Source organism: Cervus canadensis, chromosome 5 (assembly GCF_019320065.1).
Source record: "Cervus canadensis isolate Bull #8, Minnesota chromosome 5, ASM1932006v1, whole genome shotgun sequence".
NCBI lineage: Eukaryota > Metazoa > Chordata > Mammalia > Artiodactyla > Cervidae > Cervus > Cervus canadensis.
Genome location: NC_057390.1, coordinates 83,884,745 through 83,904,199, shown reverse-complemented (window position 1 = coordinate 83,904,199; position 19,455 = coordinate 83,884,745). Strand labels below are relative to the sequence as shown.

Below are 19,455 nucleotides of genomic sequence, written 5' to 3'. Positions count from 1 at the left end.
TTTAATGAATGAACACAATCAAAATGTTCAGTATAACAAAAACAGAGTCCAGCTAAGTCAAAGGGCCTTTCTGAACAATACTGAAAACAGCCAGTAAACAGAAACAGAAGTGAGAGGAACTTGTCTAAAAGCATGCTGATACGAAGCAATTCCAAACTGTGGCATTCATAAAACGATCATGAGTGTAAGAAACCTTATAAATGCAGCTAAACAGGGAAACGCCTATGAAAACACTGCTTTGATTTTACTATCACCTGACAAAAGGCAGAATCTACTAGGTGTTAGCTGAAATATGTACTCATTCAATCTTTGTGTTCTGAAAACTTTCTGTGTGCCTCACCCAGGGATCCACTGTTGTAATAACAAAGGAAAGTGTTCACCTACATTTAGAACCAAAGAAGGACTAGTCTGTATGGATAGTATTCTTTTCAAGATAAAATGTGCCTTCTCACTTACCACGTTCCCCTACACCATGCTTTCCCCAAAGCAAATGTCATCATCATAATTCTTTATTCTTTCAGAAATACCCACACCGTCTACTCTATGTCAAGAATGTCTAAAAACAAGGAATTCAGCAAGGTTTAAGGAAGTTACACTTCATGGAGTTATCAGTCTAATTCAGGAAACAAATATTAAAGAAACTGCAATGCAAGTATCTATTAAAGATACTGAATGTTGCTAGGCGCCTGGTCGCAATGATAAAACAAAGAAGTTGCAAAATATATAAATAAACTCAAAAAACACTCAAACATGTCTCATTCTGTTTCATTTTTTTTTCTCCAAACAAAACTAGAGATATTTTTCAGGCCTATCAAAATAAACCAAAAAAGTCTGCCCTTCACCTTTACTTATCTTTAGGAACCTGAGTTCTCCAAGTAATTTCCACAAAGACAATGAATAAAAATAAACAACACACAACAAGAAATGCATGTTTAACTGTCAACACTACATCTGTTTACAGGCATCTTTGTTCATGGTTCTTTGAAGGCTCAATCTTCATGTGAAACCTTGCAAATATACTGTTATTTATTTTATCCTGTTAAAATGTGATTTCTATTTTAGATTTTAATCTTTTTTTTCAACACAAACCTACTTAGGTTCCTTTTTTATATGGAGAATTATTTCATGAGCTTGCAAAGAATTTGATGAGTTTTTTTTTTAAAGATAAAAAAGAAAGTAGAAAAGAAAAAGTGAAGTTGCTCAGTCATGTCCAACTCTTTATGACCCCACGGACTGTAGCCTATCAGGCTCCTCCGTCCATGGAATTTTCCAGGCAAGAGTACTGGAGTGGGTTGCCATTTCCTTCTCCAGGGGATCTTCCTAACCCAGGGATCGAACCCCAGTCTCCCACATTGCAGGCAGATGCTTTACCGTCTGAGCCAATAAAGATATGATAAAGTACTGAAATTCTGAAAAACGTGTTCACACTGTATATACATTAAGGGCAAGAATGTTCTGAGAATAAAAATGGAAGTAACAATTACACACAAGATAATAAATTATTAACTGTGGAATGATGACAACACCAACACCTATCAAGAATACAGAATTTCATTAGGATTCTCAACTACCTACAAAAAACAATAAAAGGGCATGCATGAAACAGTATTGGGAATAAATATTTATAGTATCTCAAACCTAAATGGAAGAAAAAATCATCAGTACAAGAATGAACTTCGTACCACCAAGAAGATAAGACAATTTCCTTACAAATCTAAACTATCTAGCGTCCAATTTTTTATGTTATTCAAATTCATAACTTCCATCCACATTCAAAGGAAACAAGCCTGTGCATAGTCTGGGCCACGTGATGGGGTGGGGAGAGTATCAGAAATAACCCAGAACTTGAAGGAAAGAGGAAGGTAGTTAGTGAGAGCAAAGAGAGGTGTGAGGTAACTAGAAGTGATAAAACTAAGCTTATGAAAAGTTTGGCTGAGTATCAGGAAGGAGTATCATCCAACATGATGTTTCATTATGAAAAATGTTGTAAGCACAGAAACACTACTCCTTGAGTAGTTTAAATATACTGAACTTTGGATAAATTTTATAAATTAGATGTCTATAGTGTCTACTCAGCAAATAGCTATTTCAGGGAAATGGAAATGGCTACCATTCTGAAGCTCTCTCAAAACTTACTCAATTGCTCTAAAAAAATCAAGTACCAAAACAAAGGACAACATTATCCTTACCACAAGCCTAATTCTGACCACATCATTCTAAGTAAAAGACTGGCTGACATTAAAAAGAATACATTTGAATCAGTTCTAATGAGATGGATGAAACTGGAGCCGATTATACAGAGTGAAGTAAGCCAGAAAGATAAACACCAATACAGTATACTAAGGCATATATGTGGAATTTAGAAAGATGGTAACGATAACCCTATATGCAAGACAGAAAAAGAGACACAGATGTATAGAACAGACTTTTGGACTCTATGGGAGAAGGCGAGGGTGGGATGATCTGAGAGAACAGCATCGAAACATGTATACTATCAAGTGTGAAACAGATCACCAGTCCAGGTTGGATGCATGAGACAAGTACTCGGGGCTGGTGCACTGGGATGACCCAGAAGGATGGGATGGGGAGGGAGGTGGGAGGGGGGTGCAGGATGGGGAACACATGTAAATCCATGGCTGATTCATGTCAATGTATGGCAAAAACCACTACAATATTGTAAAGTAATTAGCATCCAACTAATAAAAATAAATGGAAAAAAAAAAAAAAAAGACTTGCTGAGAGTGTCAAAACAGACATTTGAAGCAGTACCTTCATGGAAGCTTTTTTTTTTTTTTTTCATGGAAGCTATTTAAATTGATCTTTCAAAAACCTCTATCATTGCTTAAAATGCTTAATACTAAAAAATATCAGAAATAAAGTTTTATACTAAAATATCTCAATGGGGTCTAAAACTCTGCAATAAAAGTAGACAGAAAATCTTTATCTACAGTTTTTATTTTACTCCTTTTCTTCTTACTAAATGTATGTTAACAAAAAAAACCCTCAAATGATCTAGACAAAAGCTTTTAGCTCAACACATAATTGCAAGAAAATTACAATAATTGTACCAATTAAAATAATCTTGAATGAACAGTATGTCATCTTAATGTTCCAATGGTTTATAGAGGGATCTACTTAATTAGCTGAAATTGCTTTCCAGTGTTAGTATCAAATGTCATTTGTTAAAAGTTGAACAATTTAGAAAATAATTTAACAAAGCAATTTTACCAAACACCAAGAACCAACATTTTCTTTTTCAGCTGAATAAAGCAAGCAGATGTGTCATCAAATTGCTATAAAAATAAATGAGGCTTTTTATGGATTAAAAAAATTTTACTACTAGTGTTAAAAATACTATTTTCTGATTGTTTTTACCAAATCAGATTTCTTTAATAAAATAAATGAATATCAATTATATACTGCTGCTTTCTGTCTGCCATAAATAAAACTTTTTATTATTCAAATGACAAGCAATAGCATCAAAGAACTCAACTATGGTTAACTAGAACAGTCATCTGAGTTATTCTAACATATTCCAATACGATTTTTTGATATACTGATCAAACTGTCTCCCTATAGTTTTTCATTCAAGATCACATTAAATTAAATCAATTCCTTAATGAACTCTCAAAGATTCTTACTAAATTGTCTTTTTCTTTCCCTTAGAATAGCTACAAAACAGTATTTCTAAGTATCTGCAGGCATAAAGGACACAGTCATTTCTTTTAAAAAAAAAAGACACATCTCAAAGTCACTCTGCATTCTACCCATTCATGGATGGCAGGCCCACCAAGAGCTAAAGTATAAAATAATAGATTAACTTAATTGCAAAGTTCTCATTACCTCATTATACCTCCAATATACAATAGTCTATATTTACAGGCATAGAATATTCTCACTGCAAAAATTCACTCCACGCTATTTTTCCTATGATTAAAAATAAAAAATATACTTTCCCCCAAAACTTTTGACAAATGTTTTATTTAACAAACAGGGCGAATTTTTACCATTATCTTTAAACTACAGGTGATAATATATTTTCTTTTGTTTGTATGATATATTTTAACTAATTAAAATGTAAATTTCTGAGAATTTCCTTGAACATTAGGAAGTCGTGTAAGCTTGAGGCTCAAATGCTGGAAATTAGCATTAAAAGTTTTAAAAGGGCAATTAATTAGACCTTTTAAAAGGTCTATTAGCAAAGAACGTTAGTTTTAGCCTGAAAAGCTTTCTATCATCCAGAAAGCAGTGTTTCGGCCCATTATTGATAAAACTTGTTAACTGGCTAATTGTTTGAGCCATCACATTTTTACTTTATTCCAGTTGCTTCAAATATGTACATTTTACTTTCAATCAGAATATATATTCCTCATATACTTGAGTGATGAGGGACAGAAGATATGTTGCATATAATTTACCCTCTAATGGTTTAGGAAATTGAGTGAGTGAGTGAGTGAGTGAGTGAGTGAGTGAGTGAGTGAGTGTGTGTGTGTTTGTGTGTGTGTGTGTGTGTGTGTGTGTGTGTGTGTGTGTGTGTGTGTGTGTGTGTGTGTGTGTGTGTGTGTGTGTGTGTGGTGTGTGGTAATGATGTCTTTGGGAATGCTGAAGTATTTAGGTGTGAATACACTTTCAGATGGTTTGGCAAAAGGGTATGTATGTGTGTAGATATGTATCTGTAAGTTCCTCAAGAGCATTAGATGCTTTGCATATTTGTCCCTCTACCCTACGTCCTCAGGCAGGCCCTGGAACACATAAAAGCACAAAGGACACAATCTGAGCCCTAACCTACAGTAAAGACCCACACTAAACACACATCACATGAAGAAAATTAACTAGAATGGGTACAGTAATGAACAGTGCACCTTCCATACCCACATGCTCCATACCTTTAGAGATACTGGCTGATTCTGACATTAGAATCAACCAGTGAATAACATGTGGTTTTTGATTCATTCTGCCACCATGGAGCAAAATAGTAGTTTTTTTTAGAATTTTCAGAAGAGCCATGTATAGATACATAACGATTTTCAATTTGGCATGTGTGAAAAGGTTATTAAAATCACAGGAATGCACTAAGGAGTACAGCTCTTAGATTCATTTAATTCAAATTATGTCCCTAAGTAAAAATGTTAACAAAGCATTTACTGAACAGTCACTGTGGAGAATAAAAGGCATGGGAAGAGGAAAATTTTTTAATAAGAACCAGGTACTTCATCTACACACACATACATACTTTCCTTTTGCCAAACCATCTGAAAGTGTATTTCACACCTAAATACTTCAGCACGAATGTCCCCCAAACACCCTTAGCATACCAAAGGATATTAACATTACCAAAGGATATTAACATTAACTCAAAAACTCAAATTCCCCAACTGCCCACAAAATGCCCTTCAATGCTCTATTCTTCTGATAGATTCCAATCACTGCTCACACGCTGCATTTGGGCTGTGGGATCTCTTCAGTCTTCCTCAGTGGCCAATATGGAACCTAAGCCAGTTGCCTTGCAGAGTGTTTCACATCTCAGATTCATCTGGCTGTTTCCTCACAATTAAGATCACAGTAAAACATGGCTGGCAACAAGAGCACATAGGTGATGTGGTACGTTCTACTGCATTTTATCTAGAGTCACACGAGCCTGATGCTGGGAAAGACTGAAGACAGACGAGAAGAGGGTGGCAAAGAACGGGATGGTTAGATAGTATCACTGACTCAATGAACATGAATCTGCACAAATTCCAGGAGATGGTAAAGGACAGGGAAGCCTGGCGTACTACAGTCCATGGGGTTGCAAAGAGTCAAACACAACTTAGCGACTAAACAACACAATGCTATGCCTCCCATTACTGATGTCAGACTTGACTATTTGATTAAAACTGGTGACAAGTCTCTCCCAGCAAGGGCATTTCTTCTGTGGTTGCACATAACCTGGGGAGTGACACTTTGAGATCACGTGTGCCTCGTATTCCCCAACAACTTCCCCCCCAGTGGTTTTTGCAACCACTGATGATCCTTGCTTGAATCAATGATTATATTGGGGATTAAAAATGATAATTTTTTAACTTCATTCATTCCTTCTACATTCATTAGCTGGCATTCTAAAACAAAGAATTATTCCTTGTTTGCTCTCTTCTAAGCATTACTATGGACTCATGGATTTTTTTTTTTTTGGTTGATATGTTATAACCCATTACTATCATTTTTCTTTGTGAAAGTGGGCCCAAGTTTGAAAGGTTCTCCTTCAGACCACGTCCTGTGGAGATCTGTGCAAACTCTGCTGTCCTCGAACACATCCTTCCTTGGTTCCTGGCACAACAATGCAGACTCCCCTTGAGCTTTCCCTGCCTCAGACATGGAATTAGCCATTTCTCCAAGGAGTCCAGCTCCAGGTGGGCTCACAGTTTGGGGATATTTTTGCTCCCTTTCGCTGGGCAAAGCAAGGGAAAACCTCATTTTAAATTATAGGTTAATAATTTAACATTTCCAAATCCAATCTGCTTTCCAGATGGCTCAGCAGGTAAAGAATCTGCCTGCAATGTAGGAGACACAGGCAACCTGGGTTCAATCCCCAGGTCAGGGAAGATCCCCTGGAGGAAGGAAATGGCAACCCATTCTAGTATTCTTTCTTGGGAAATCTCATGGACAGTGGTGCTGGAGAAGACTCTCGAGTCTTCAAGTCCCCTTAAATTGCAAGGAGATCACAGTCAATCCTAAAGGAAATCAACCCTAAATATTCATTGGAAGGACTGATACTGAAGCTGAAGTTCCAATACTCTGGCTACCTCATGTGAAGAACCGACTCATTGGAAAAGACCTTGATGCTGGGAAAGACTGAAGGCAAAAAGAGAAGGGGGCAACAGAGGGTGAGATGGTTGGATAGCATCACCAACTCAATGGACATGAATCTGAGCAAACTCCAGGAGATAGTGAAGCACAGGGAAGCCTGGTGCACTGCAGTCCATGGCATCACAGAGTCAGACACGACTTAGTGACCTAACAACAACAAAATTCAATCTAATACCACAGTGCTCTTCCTAATTTTGTTCCATTCAATATTGGTATTCCCTTCTCCCACAGAGAAAACACTGGCTTCCAAGAATATCAATTTATTCATTCATTTACTCTATCTTACAATACACATAAAAAGACTTCAGGAGTATAATAATACCATTAGCAACAATAAACCTACCAAGTTCAACATTTCGTTGCAGCTAATTTTGTCCTCAGTAAATTCTATTAAGAATAAAGAGTCAAGAGAAAACTGAGTTCCAAGGTGCTTGAATTAATATTTTTCTGTGTGATTATACTATCAGTTTCATGTATCATTAGCATCAATTCTTCCTGTTTGTATTCAATATTAGGGTTTGCTTTTTTCTATCCTTTTTGAATTAGTTTTTTTAATATATGAAAGGCAAACCATATAAAAATACACATTCAGAGTACATCTCATTCCCCATCTAAGCATCATCTTCAGGTAAACATTTTTATTAGTTTGTTTTTTCCTTCCTGTGGGTTGTTTTATATTTTCACAAAAAATAATACATATTTACATCTTTATATGTAGATGTCCTTACTCCCCACCAAATAGAGCATGTTATATACTCTCGCACTTTGCAGTTTTCACTTACTAATGTATCCTTACAATATCTCCATATCAAACCATAATTTTTTTCTCATTTTCTACAGTTACAAAATACTCTATTGTGGTAGATGTGCCATAATTTATTCAACTAATGTTTCTAAAAACATGCAGTTAAGTTATGGTGCTACAGATAAGGTCACAATAAATAACCTTGTATTAGTGTTGTTTTATCACTGTGGAGGTGTGTGTTCAGAGTAAATTTCCACAGTGGGATTGCTGGGTGAAAAAGTAAACACATATTTACTTGTTCACCATTGTTATCTCCAGTATTGGCAGCAGGGCCTAGTAGACACTTAATAAACTTTTTCTGATTGAACTGAATCATGAATTTTTCTGAGAGTTTTAAAAACCTTTTGATATTTTTACATCTCTCCTGCTTCTATTTCCTGAGGACACAGACTCTCTCACCAAGTCTCACCCTCTTCACAGAGCATGCATGGGGCCGAGGGCTGAACTCTAAGCATATAGCCCTTAAAGCGTGAACACTGGTCAATGTTTTTGTACTCCTGAGACACAGGAAACTTCTAGGCATCACGTTCAATTACATGAAGGTGAAGAGACTGACTTGAGTCCTATTCTGCACCAAAACCTAAAAACTGTGCTCATCCAGCAAACATTCATTATGTAGCACTTGTTACAATGCAAATGTTTATTCATGAAACAAAACAACAGTCTACTACACAACCAAGGAAAAAAACAATCATGTATCTCATAATAAAAAGAGGATTTCTAAGATATCAAAGGGCAGATGTATCCAATAACACTGCTCTGCAGGCCCCTGGCAGCTGTGGATCACTGCCATCTACTGGAACACCTACTTCACACAGCTCACACAGTTTACACTGATTAATGTAACATAAATTGAACATACAACCTCAAGAGCTCAAGTGTGTAGACGAATATTACAACCATCCTCTATATTCTAAAATCAGTTACTTACCTAGAAAACATTAAATAAAATATGTACATGAAAAATGGGGATTGGAAAATAATGAAAACCATATGCTGATAATACTCAAGGAGAAACTATTTGGAATTTTAAAAGTTTAATACAGAAACTCTACACTGAATGGTTGGTCAGGTTTACTATGTCATTTACATGTTCAAAATAATGCTTCAATTATACTAAGTTTTATACAATTACATAGCTCCCTTGAATTGCATTTTTTCCTAAGAGATACCTTTTATTTAGAGTTGTAATTGAAAGCTATGATGGTATTAAGTATTCTGGTAAACAAAGAGGATTATAATTTTGTTTGTGAATTTGACAAGAAAGTGGTACTCTCAAAACTTGACACTACACTGAGCCTTGACTGCATGTTTTCCCAGAAAAACTTAATCAATTTCTTTATCAGAAGTAGATTTAAAAGTACTTCCAATGACTATAAAAGAACAATAAATTCCTTTACTGTTTAGTGCAAAGCACGTTTACCAGCCCGTATTCACAGTTCCCCAGGTCTTCCAGATACAAAGCTGTGAAAACACCTGCACTAATGATTTGGAAAATGAGACCTCCTCAACATTCTATCAAGACACTTAGAATAAAAAATAAAATGGACATTAAACAATGTTTCAAGGTTTGTCTTTTGTATATTTAAATACATAAATCTAATAGGACTATTAATTAAACATCTTTTATCATATAGGTTACACTGAGAAAGAAAGAATCTATCCAAATAAAGCTGCAAATTTTACGTAATGGGATATATACCTGTGCTAATACAACTCTGAAATTATAATGGAAAAATTACTAATGAGAATGATTAAACTCAGAACTCTACATTTTATACATATTATTTCGCATTCATTTTGCTTTGTATGCATTAACTTTTTTCTTAAGAGTCAACTCAATTTAAAACAAATTTAAATATAAAGAGGTAAGATAAAGTACCTTTCATATATGGTTTTTAATGTCATTTGATCTGGGATACCTTCAGTCTCTTCCAAATACAATATGAGCCATGAAGTTCTGTACGGCCACTGCTCAGTTAGATTGATCCAGCTAGCAAGCCTATCCCAGTTGAAGCTTATCTGATTGGCTCTCAGTAATCGTCCTTTAAAGAATACAAAAACATTTTAGAATTAATAGGTGTGTAATGTTATGTTAAGCCAACCATTCTGTATATCCACAAATAACCAACTTTCAGTGTTTTTGAATTTGCCACTTAACTTACACTACAAATTCATACCTAATATTTATATGGCTGCTGGGAGAGGACCAGGGGGATGAGTATAGAGTTTCAGTTTAATGGAATGAAATGCATTATGGAGATGGATGGTGGTGAAGGTTACACAAATAGTGAAAGCATTTAATACCACCCAAATGGACGCTGGTTAAGATGGTAAATTTTATGTGTATATCATTTAACACACTAAAAAAAAGAAAAAGTATGTAATTTGAAAATTAAAGCAGAATAGCAGCATGTAAAAATCTGAACTTCAACATTTTAAAGAATAAATTAATTATAGTCATACAAATAAGCATAAAATTATTTTTATACAAAGAGAAAAATTAAACCTGAGGTGAAATTTTTAAATCATCACATTTTAAAATAATAGTAGACAACTGATTGTCAATTTTCACTATCGAAACTAACACTGGTTTTATTAGACACACAATGCAAAATAAAACTGGTGTTCAGCGATGTAAACCTATAAACACAGTCCATCCTTTTGTTTCTGGAAGTGAATTGCTCTGTTAATGTTGCACCTTATTGTCTACCACACAACACTAAGACAATGAAACCCACCTGTCACAGAAACAATGTTAAGCAGTCTTCTCATGGTCTGCGGACTTATGTCACTGAACCAGTCCTCCGTAACCAGCAGTTTTGTGAGGTCGAAGGACATCTGCCGGGTTATTGTGCGCTGCATCTGCCTTCTTCGGTAAGTGTCCTAAAAACGGGGTACCGTCAGTGAGAACGAACTCTCACTTCAACCCTGAGAACTTGAGGCTTTTTTTGAGAAGTTAATACATGTCTATGTCAACAACAAAAACAATCCAAAATTTCAGTCAAAGAGGAAGATGAAATAGAAACAAAAAGTATTATTACTCCTCCCTGAAGTAGAATATGTACTGAACTCTATAAAGTAAGTATTTCCAGCAAATGCATCAGAGACTATGGTTTAGCTTTGGGTGTACCTGATTTATAGTTGTACAATCAGAGAAAGCCCAATGCCTTGAAAACTACAAATAAGCTGAACTGTATAAAGAAAATTCAATTCAAACTCTTATGGCAGCTCAGTATCTACAGGAACCCTGATAATAAAGCAAGTAACCCCTTGCCCAGATTTAAGGATTCAGCATTTTGATTTTTAGGTTATTTTCAAACGTGACAACTACTGAAAGGGCACAGCTGCTGTATCCTCATGTCTAGTAAGAATGAAAGGCTCTCTACTGGGTGGGATGGGTGTGGGTCCCATCCAATCAGGAAAAGCAGGCACAACGAGGGTGGTTCTCATCTAAGGTCATGAGACAAGGGAACCCAACAGTCCAGGCTCCCAGGACAGAAATTCTAAATGGCAACTCATATCCCATTTTTAATTTAGAGCTGTCAATTATCCTTCATAATATTATTTCTGCATCCATACTTGAACATGGTAAAGGCATAAGATCAAAATACCTGAAAATAGTTTTTAAAATGTAAACTGTCCCAATTAAAGATTCGCAAACTGCGGTGGGGGGGGGGGCGGGTAGTGGGAAATATCTGATGCTAGACCAAGTTCGCCATCCATAAGCAGCACTGTTACCATCACTTAGCTGCAAAGGTACATCTCCTGTCTTATAATAGCCCCAGTTCTTCACAAAAGGCTCCTAGGATAGGGCAGGGCAGGGAAACTACAGTGTCTACAAGAGACAACCAACAGACTGGGAAAGGCACACAAGGTCACTTTGTGGGGATAGGAAAAAAGAGCGCACACCTCACAAACATTAGGGCAGGTGGTCAGCCAATGGGACAACACAGCAAAGACTGGTTCTCACACCACAAGCCTCTCCCCTTTACAGTTGTGGTGACAATGGGCCCTGGGACAAGCACAACCTGTCCTGGGATGAACCCAGCGGTTCTCTGCCCCCAGTGACATCATCTGGGAAGCTGTCAAATCTCACTCTCAGAGGTTCTGATTCAACTGGTCTGGAGTGGGACCTGGGCTGAGAGCAGGCTGGGAGAGACTGGGCACTCCTATATAATTTACAGTTATTATGGCTCTAGATTCAGACATTCCCTGAAAAACCACCAAGGATAAAATGTACTTTATGAGCTCAATGCAGTATTTATAAAATATTAAGTGGCCTCACCTTGGTTTTACTTAAACAGCAGCAATATAAACAAATGGCTCAAAACATACACTATCTTACCCGTCTATTAAGGGCCGTCTTGCTACCAAGTTTTGTCATCTCTCCAAGGCTGTTTTGTGAAACTCTTCTGTCAGCATCTTCCTGCATCCCTAAAAGAGTTTATCAAGAAAGCACAATTTGTCCTGAAACTCTGCTGTAAATGATACTTAAAGAGTCATGAGAAATTCAAACAATACTTTTCAAGGTAAGAGGAGATGCAAAATGAAAAACTACAGAACCACTTCAAACCCAAAGTACCCAAGGAACTTGATCTTTACCTGCATTATCTGAGCATGGAACATCTCCATTAGTTGTTGAAGTTACAAGAAATTTTCTTGCACTGCTTAGTCCCCGACTGTTGAGGAAAACGGGCAGATGAACTATATTGCGCATATAGTCATGCCCATTGATATTTGAGTCACGAAGCACACTATTGAGGTTCTGATTAATTGCCTTTATGATAATATGTGGATCACTTGCAAAAATGGCGATGAATGGGCCTTTTGAAAACAGAACTCGGACCTGTGGTAGAAGAAATGTATAATCACAGTAAAAAACTTAAATTATCCAAAGTAACAAAACCTCTCTTCAAATTCTGTGTTAGCCTTTGTGACTACATTTTAAAAATAGCATTTCCTTCTCATTCAAATGTTATTCTATGTGAAAACAAATTTTCTTGAAGTCTCAATCTGGTTTTTCACCACCTGACAATTTTTCAACATTTGACAGTGATAGAATCTCCGAAGGAAACAACTGGTCCTGTCCTATTGAGACCCTCAGGATCTACATTAAGAAGTAAGATCCACGAACATGAGAAACACTCATGAAATACTCATGAGCAGACACGATGCACTGTACACACTGGTCTAGTAAAAGCAACACAGATGAGAAACACTCATGAAGTGCTCATGAGCAGACATGGTGCACTGCACACACTCATCTAGTAAGATCCACACACATGAGAAATACAAGCAGACACGGTGAACTGCACACACTGGTCTCTGACCACAGGCACACACCGCTGTTTATACCAGACCTTGCAGAAAGCCACTGACCTTTCTTACTTTTTAACAAAAACTCCACAAATTCTGTGGTCTCCCCACCCCTATCTATATTCTAACCATAACCATCTGTACAGAAATGCTGGAGTCACACCCTGGACTTTAGAGACCCCCCCCATTCACGTTTCCCCTCACAGTGCCATTAACCTAAAATTGGTTAAATGTGCTTGGGATGAAACTTCTGCTGTTTCTGCATAAAACACACAGTTGTTTTTATAAAAGAAAAAATGGTATTCAAATTCCACTTAAGATATTCATGAAGCTGTTCCTCTCAGCTGCCACATACGTGACAGTTACAAGTTTCAAGATGGTTAAGACGTACAGTGTCCAGCATCTGGAGTACTTTGTCCTGCTCACAGGCATCTAATCCATCGATGATAACCACCAGCCTTGTCTGATTCTGAGTGAAGCTGTCAATGGTTTTTGCCATCCTGGCCATCAATTCCACTTCACACTTAAGAACCTGTGCAAAAGAAAGGATACACTGTGCTGAAGATACGAGAAACTTAAGTACCTCTCTTAAAGAGCCTGAAAGTCACCTACTGGAAGAAAAGAAACCCAAAGTGCTTGCTGCCAGCTGTGGTTCCATTTAGTGGAACTGTAGTGAATGTGTCACCATTTACAAAGTGCCTTCATCTAAATTAGAGCATTTCTTACAAAGAGGTAGACAATGTCATACACATTTTAAAAGGACAAACTTGGCTGAAGTGACTTATATGCCAAGATCACATGCTCTGAAGGTCAGAAAACAGATCAGAATGCAAATCCAAATGATCTACATGCCTCACCACAACTGGCTGCCAGATGGCATGTGACCTTGATCAAAGGAAGAGGCTGTGGATAATTGTATAAAGTCCTTTTTTACTCTAAAAAATACATTCCTATCTTCTATGTTTTGGTGGTTCAATTTGTCTACTCTACCAGGCTGCAGAGCAACCTAAACTATTAGGTAGTAACTACCACCTGAGGGGTATCTGCTAACTCTGCTGTTGCTGTTTAGCTGCTAAGTTGTGTCCGACTCTGCGACCCCACGGACTGCAGCACATTAGGCTCCTCTGTCTTCCACTATCTCCTCAAGTTTGCTCAAATTCATATCCATTGAGTCGGTGATGCTATCTAACCATCTCATCCTCTGCCGTCTCCTTCTCCTTTGCCTTCAATCTTTCCCAGCACCAGGCTATTTGCCAATGAATTGGTTCTTCGCATCAGGGGGCCAAAGTACTGAAGCTATAGTTAACTCTATGAGGATCTGGTAAAAGTCGGTTTTATAAAAAGATGTTCCTGTTATAACTTTTTCCACACTATACATGCATTTTTCATAGGAAAAATCTGGATTATAACTAAAAACAAGTGCAATTCTCTAACAGTTAGAAAATAGACTCCCTAAAGCCCCAGTGATCATGGTCATGGGAGCATGTTTACATTAGGACTATTTTCTTTTTTTTTTTTTTTTTTGGCCACACCACATGGTTTATATGGGATCTTAGTTCCCTGACCAGGGATCAAACCTGGGCCCTTGGCAGTGAAAGCAGAGTCCTAACCACTGGACCACCAGAGAATTCCCAGAATTATTTTCTAACAAGCAAGGAGTGCTTACTTTCATGAATCCTTCACTCTTCAGTTTGTGCAGTTTGGAGGCAGCATTATGGAGGCGTTTCCTTTGAGAATTCAAAAGTGAATCCAGCACCTGCCACCATGTTCGACAGTTGAGCACAAACGCCAACCCCACTATGGACGCAATTGATATGAGGACAGCATTCACTGTCATATGCTTGGGGTCAACTCTGAATATAGCCAGAAGAGTAATCCCAGCAATAATGCAGCCAAAGATGAAAAGGAAGATGACAAAAGATGGGAGACAACACGTTTTTTTCCATTTCTTTTTACCTGTAAAATACAACAAATGGATTTAACATCTCAAGCATCCAGAAAGTCCCAATCATTACAGTGACAGCATATGATGAACCTGATGTTCATGTTTCCATGCATTTTGTCCATACCATCTTCAACCCCTCCATATACAGAAAGAAGAAAAGGTCCTACCCTGCGTATCTTCAGTCTTGAACACTCGGAAAAGCCTGGTTGCCAAAAAGCCAAACTCTCTTTCACAAGCATCCGAGAGGGTGGCGATCATTTCAGCCATTGAAGTTTCCCCACCTACGCTGGACAGTCTATTATAATCTGTAAACAAAAACCTTGGGGAAAGGGGAAAGAAAATGTTATGCCGCTTGGGGAAAGAGGAAAGAAAATGTTATGCCGCTACCTAAAGAAACAGTTTCAACATACATTATGTCTATCATGTAGCTCGGTGTTTCCTTCATGTCTCTGTCAAGACATTGTTTTTAAAATTCTATTTGTAATTAGGTATCTTCCATTTCTAACAGCTTATATTCTTTTCTTAGGAAATGACAGTAACAAATGTTAAATTAGGAGAGTTATATGAAGCAATTCTGACTAAAAGCAGAAAAGGGAAAAGGTTATGACAGAACTTAGACAAAGGAGCCAGACATCTCCCAGATCTCATGACAACAATTCAACGGTGGTGCCCCACATTAGTCAGAAAGAGCCGCACAAAGAACATTTTGTAAACACCAACTGAAGAGATTAGAACCTTGAGAAAATAGTATAGTAATTAAGAACTTGATGCCATTTAAAAACTCAAGCTTCAGAATGTCCTATTTATAGCTTACTCATCTACCAGGGGTTGAGAAAGAAGTTATATTCTTTTCCTAGTTGTTCTGTGAAATAACTGAATTATTTGCATTTTGAGCCTCTGAATGGGTATTACTTCTGCATTAGTTCCTTTATTCCTTTCTACTGCTAAACTCTCAACTCAATCCTGTAGACAGGCATTGCTTTCAAAATACAATCCAGGATCACAGTGTACTCTATATATACTTGGTCTTAATTAAATTAATGCTATTTTAGTTGCTCTAACTTTTTAAAAGATAATGATCTCATTAACTTTAAATGCTTTTAATTTATGTAAAAATATCTTCCCCAACTTCTTTTTATTCTACTCTGTATGCTTTATTTTTATGTTTTTCATTTTAACTTCTCATTTTAAATCCTTTTCTTAACACTTAATCCTATATACCATTTATTTACCTGTAAGATTTTATTTTTATCTTCCTCTCATAGTTCTGATGTCTTACCAGGTTTGGGCCATTCACTTTCAGCTTAACTTACACATATTTTATCTTACAATAATTTCTAAATTCTTAATCTTTCCATATTTAATTATTTTACTAATTTCTGTTGAATTTCTTTTGCTTTCAGTTCTTTAACCTTTTTTTCCATTTTACTTCCTCTGGGGCCCTCCAGATTTCCTTTACTCTTTGACTTAAAGTTTCTCATCTTTTCTGAACTGTTTGCTCATACCTTCCCTATTTGATATGATGATAACTTTAGAGGAGTGGGTACATACATATCCACAGATGAGGAAACAACAGCTCGGAGCACATGCTGAGTTGCCAAGACCACATCCTGATGTCAAAAGGTTCCAGGACTCCAACCTAGACCCAGTACTCTTTACTGATTTGTCCAAAGGATGGCAACAGGTATCATAAGGGGGGAATGTGGGGCTTCACTCTTAATAAAATTTGGCAAATCAAAGTTAAATATGATTTTTTATGAAAAGGTGTCTCTGATCCTATAATGTACAAGAGGGAGATATAGTATGAAGAGTTTTCCAAGTGATTTGACCAGGGCATGTTTGTTTTATTTCTCACATTAAAAAAGTTTAAGGGACCAATGTTTTTTTTGCTCCCTTAAGAAAACATGAGAAAAGATGCATTATCAACTTTCATTTGCTTCATTTTATTAAAAGTTACTTCTGTCTAAGGGACCAACTCACCTCACAGGCAGAGCTTTAGTGGTTTGCTCTGGCAGCTCAGGTGGGTTCACAAACATCAATTTGAGGAGGAGCTCCAAGTAGCCGATATGTCTTGCCAATCTAGTACTGAGGACCCAGGCCCAATTCCAACTCTCTCCTTCCCTCCGTCCACCAAAGTAAATGACAACTAAAAGTCAAGGTTTTAAAAAAAATTATCCGGAACAATCATTAGTCAAGCAGCCTCTTTTCTGCAAACAGTCAAGTATCAAGTAGTGACAGGTAGGCTTACATAATTTTAATGGTCCCTTGTTATTTCCTAACTAGTTCTCAAAGAATTCCTCAACTAATTAACCTTCCCCAACATACATCAGGAGCTTCCCAGGTGGAGCTTCCCAGGTGGAGCTAGTGGTAAAGAATCCACCTGCCAGTGCAGGAGACGTAAGAGATCTGGGTTCAATCCCTGGGTCAGGAAGATCCCCTGGAGTAGGAAATGGCAACCCACTCCAGTATTCTTGCTGGGAAAATCCCATGGACAGAGGAGTCTGGTGGGCTATAGTCTACGGGGTCACAAAGAGTTGGACACGACTGAGCATCTGAGCAATAGCAAAAGCAAAAACATATTATCAGGTATGTGAAAAACAGAAAGTAAGTTGACTAAAATATGACATAATAGACACAATCAGAAGGATAATGCCTTAACCAAAGCATATCCTTTAGTTCAGATTCAAATGTTAAGAATGACTGGTTTTATCTCTACTTGTGACTGCTGCAGTTACCAATAGTAAACCTATTTCCTTTCTTGCAACTGAAGACACTCCGAAAAACAGGGATTATATATATTTATTACCTTACTTTTAGATAAAATAAAAATCACAGTCATGATCAAAATGATCAAGAGCATGCCATGATGTCTATGAAGATTTTCAAAAAAGATTCAAATACAAATCATTAACATAAAAAAGGAAAAGTAATTTAAAGTTCTGCTTCAATATTAACAAGTAGTGCACTAGCTTTTAAAGTTTTGCCAGAAAAAAATAAGTAAATAAATAAATAAAGTTTTGCCAGGCAGGCTGGGGACAATGCTCCTCTAAGCCAACTTACAAAATAGCAAAAAATCAATCTTCTCACCAAAATAGGAAAACCACTTACAGACTTTAGAAGACAGACACAGATACAATTCTAAATAAAACAATGAGTTTTGGCATTCTCTACATTTTTGAAAAAGATAAAAGGCAAAGACTTACTAAAAAATATATACAAGACAGCCAAGAAGCTCAATGACACTGCAATTCCAAGATTTGGGTCTACTGTAAAAGCAAACAATAAACCAAGCCCTCCACAAAGCAGCAGGGTCAGAAACACCACAAGCCATGAAAACTGAAACAGAGGTTCAATCTGTTGTCCTGCAAAAGTTTTCATTTCATCTGAAAGAGAAATTAATAAGAAAACATTATTTGTTTAAAAAAATAAAACATTTTGAAAATTTCACATTTTCACTACAAACAATTACCTAGCTAGAATGTTGCTACTTAACCATGCTAACCAATGTTAGCTTTTGCTAAGAATCTCATTCTTTGGGGGCACATTTACCCTTGACCCTTGCCCTACCCACTCTCTTGCTTCCTACTGAAAATGCACAAAATCCTCTCTCATATATTCCCAACTGTCAAGGTTTTGTTGGTATTTTGAGATTTGTATTAATGCAACCAACAAAGTATTGTTTCCATATATAAAACTAAAAATTATTACTTTGCTATGTGTCTTCAGAAAACATAGCACCACCATTCCTCTGCGACTCCTCATCCCTTCTCCCTCCAGTTACATTTGAGGATCACTGCTCTTAAAGGTGAGCCCAAATGAGCCGGAAACAAGTCATTCATTCCTACTACAAAACTTAGTTAAAAAAAGAAAAATTTACAGGTGATATTGAAACCTGTCCTTGAAGAAATGAGTAAGATTTTGCCAAGCAAAAGGAGTGGGGTCTCAGGTCAGAGGTGGGGGGAGATGTAGAGGAGCCACTCAGTAAGTGTGTCTGCGCCTACAAGAGCAAACAGCCATCTGTAACTACACCACTGAACATGCACAAGAGGTAGTGCTGGCAGGTAGGAGCACACAAGCTGACATGTCTGCAAAGGGCCCTAATTTAAGATACCTATAGGTTTAAGATATCTATAAACAGTACAGGCAGGAAATCTGCTACAGAGGGGTTCTAATGCAGTTGGACCTTTGTTTTAGAAAGAGAACTCAAATGACTGGGTGGAGGATCAACCACATATCCATACATAAAACTCTATTTTTACTTAAAAAACACACAAGAGAAAACGTTGTTATATGTGCAGACACTTTATAAACAAGCCCTTTACCTTCCAGTTTCTTGAGTAAGAAGGATTTACCACTTCCCCACTGTGCATAAAGGCCCACACAAATGGGCGGCTGCATGGTAGGCTCACTGAGAATATCTGCCAGGGCACTGCTGTACAGATCGTAACCAAGCATGTCACCATCTGTCTCGGTAGGAGACAAGTGTCCTGTAATTATAAACACATGATACCCTAACATTAAAAAGAGACATTATTATTAT

The 19,455-nt window shown here is 37.1% G+C and overlaps 1 protein-coding gene across 24 annotated transcripts in view; it reads right to left on the bottom strand.

Moving 5' to 3' along the window:
• KIDINS220 (kinase D interacting substrate 220) overlaps nt 1-19,455 on the bottom strand; it is a 96,254-nt gene that overhangs the window by 42,986 nt on the left and 33,813 nt on the right. For all 24 annotated transcript variants that reach the window (XM_043469414.1, XM_043469416.1, XM_043469420.1 and 21 more), the window contains 10 exons: nt 19,238-19,402; nt 18,119-18,298; nt 16,896-17,061; nt 15,083-15,234; nt 14,637-14,926; nt 13,362-13,502; nt 12,257-12,500; nt 12,000-12,088; nt 10,393-10,537; nt 9,534-9,696 (listed from right to left, as the gene is read on the bottom strand). In XM_043469414.1, the coding sequence (XP_043325349.1) occupies nt 9,534-9,696; nt 10,393-10,537; nt 12,000-12,088; nt 12,257-12,500; nt 13,362-13,502; nt 14,637-14,926; nt 15,083-15,234; nt 16,896-17,061; nt 18,119-18,298; nt 19,238-19,402 (1,735 nt within the window). The remainder of the gene's footprint in view (nt 1-9,533; nt 9,697-10,392; nt 10,538-11,999; nt 12,089-12,256; nt 12,501-13,361; nt 13,503-14,636; nt 14,927-15,082; nt 15,235-16,895; nt 17,062-18,118; nt 18,299-19,237; nt 19,403-19,455) is intronic.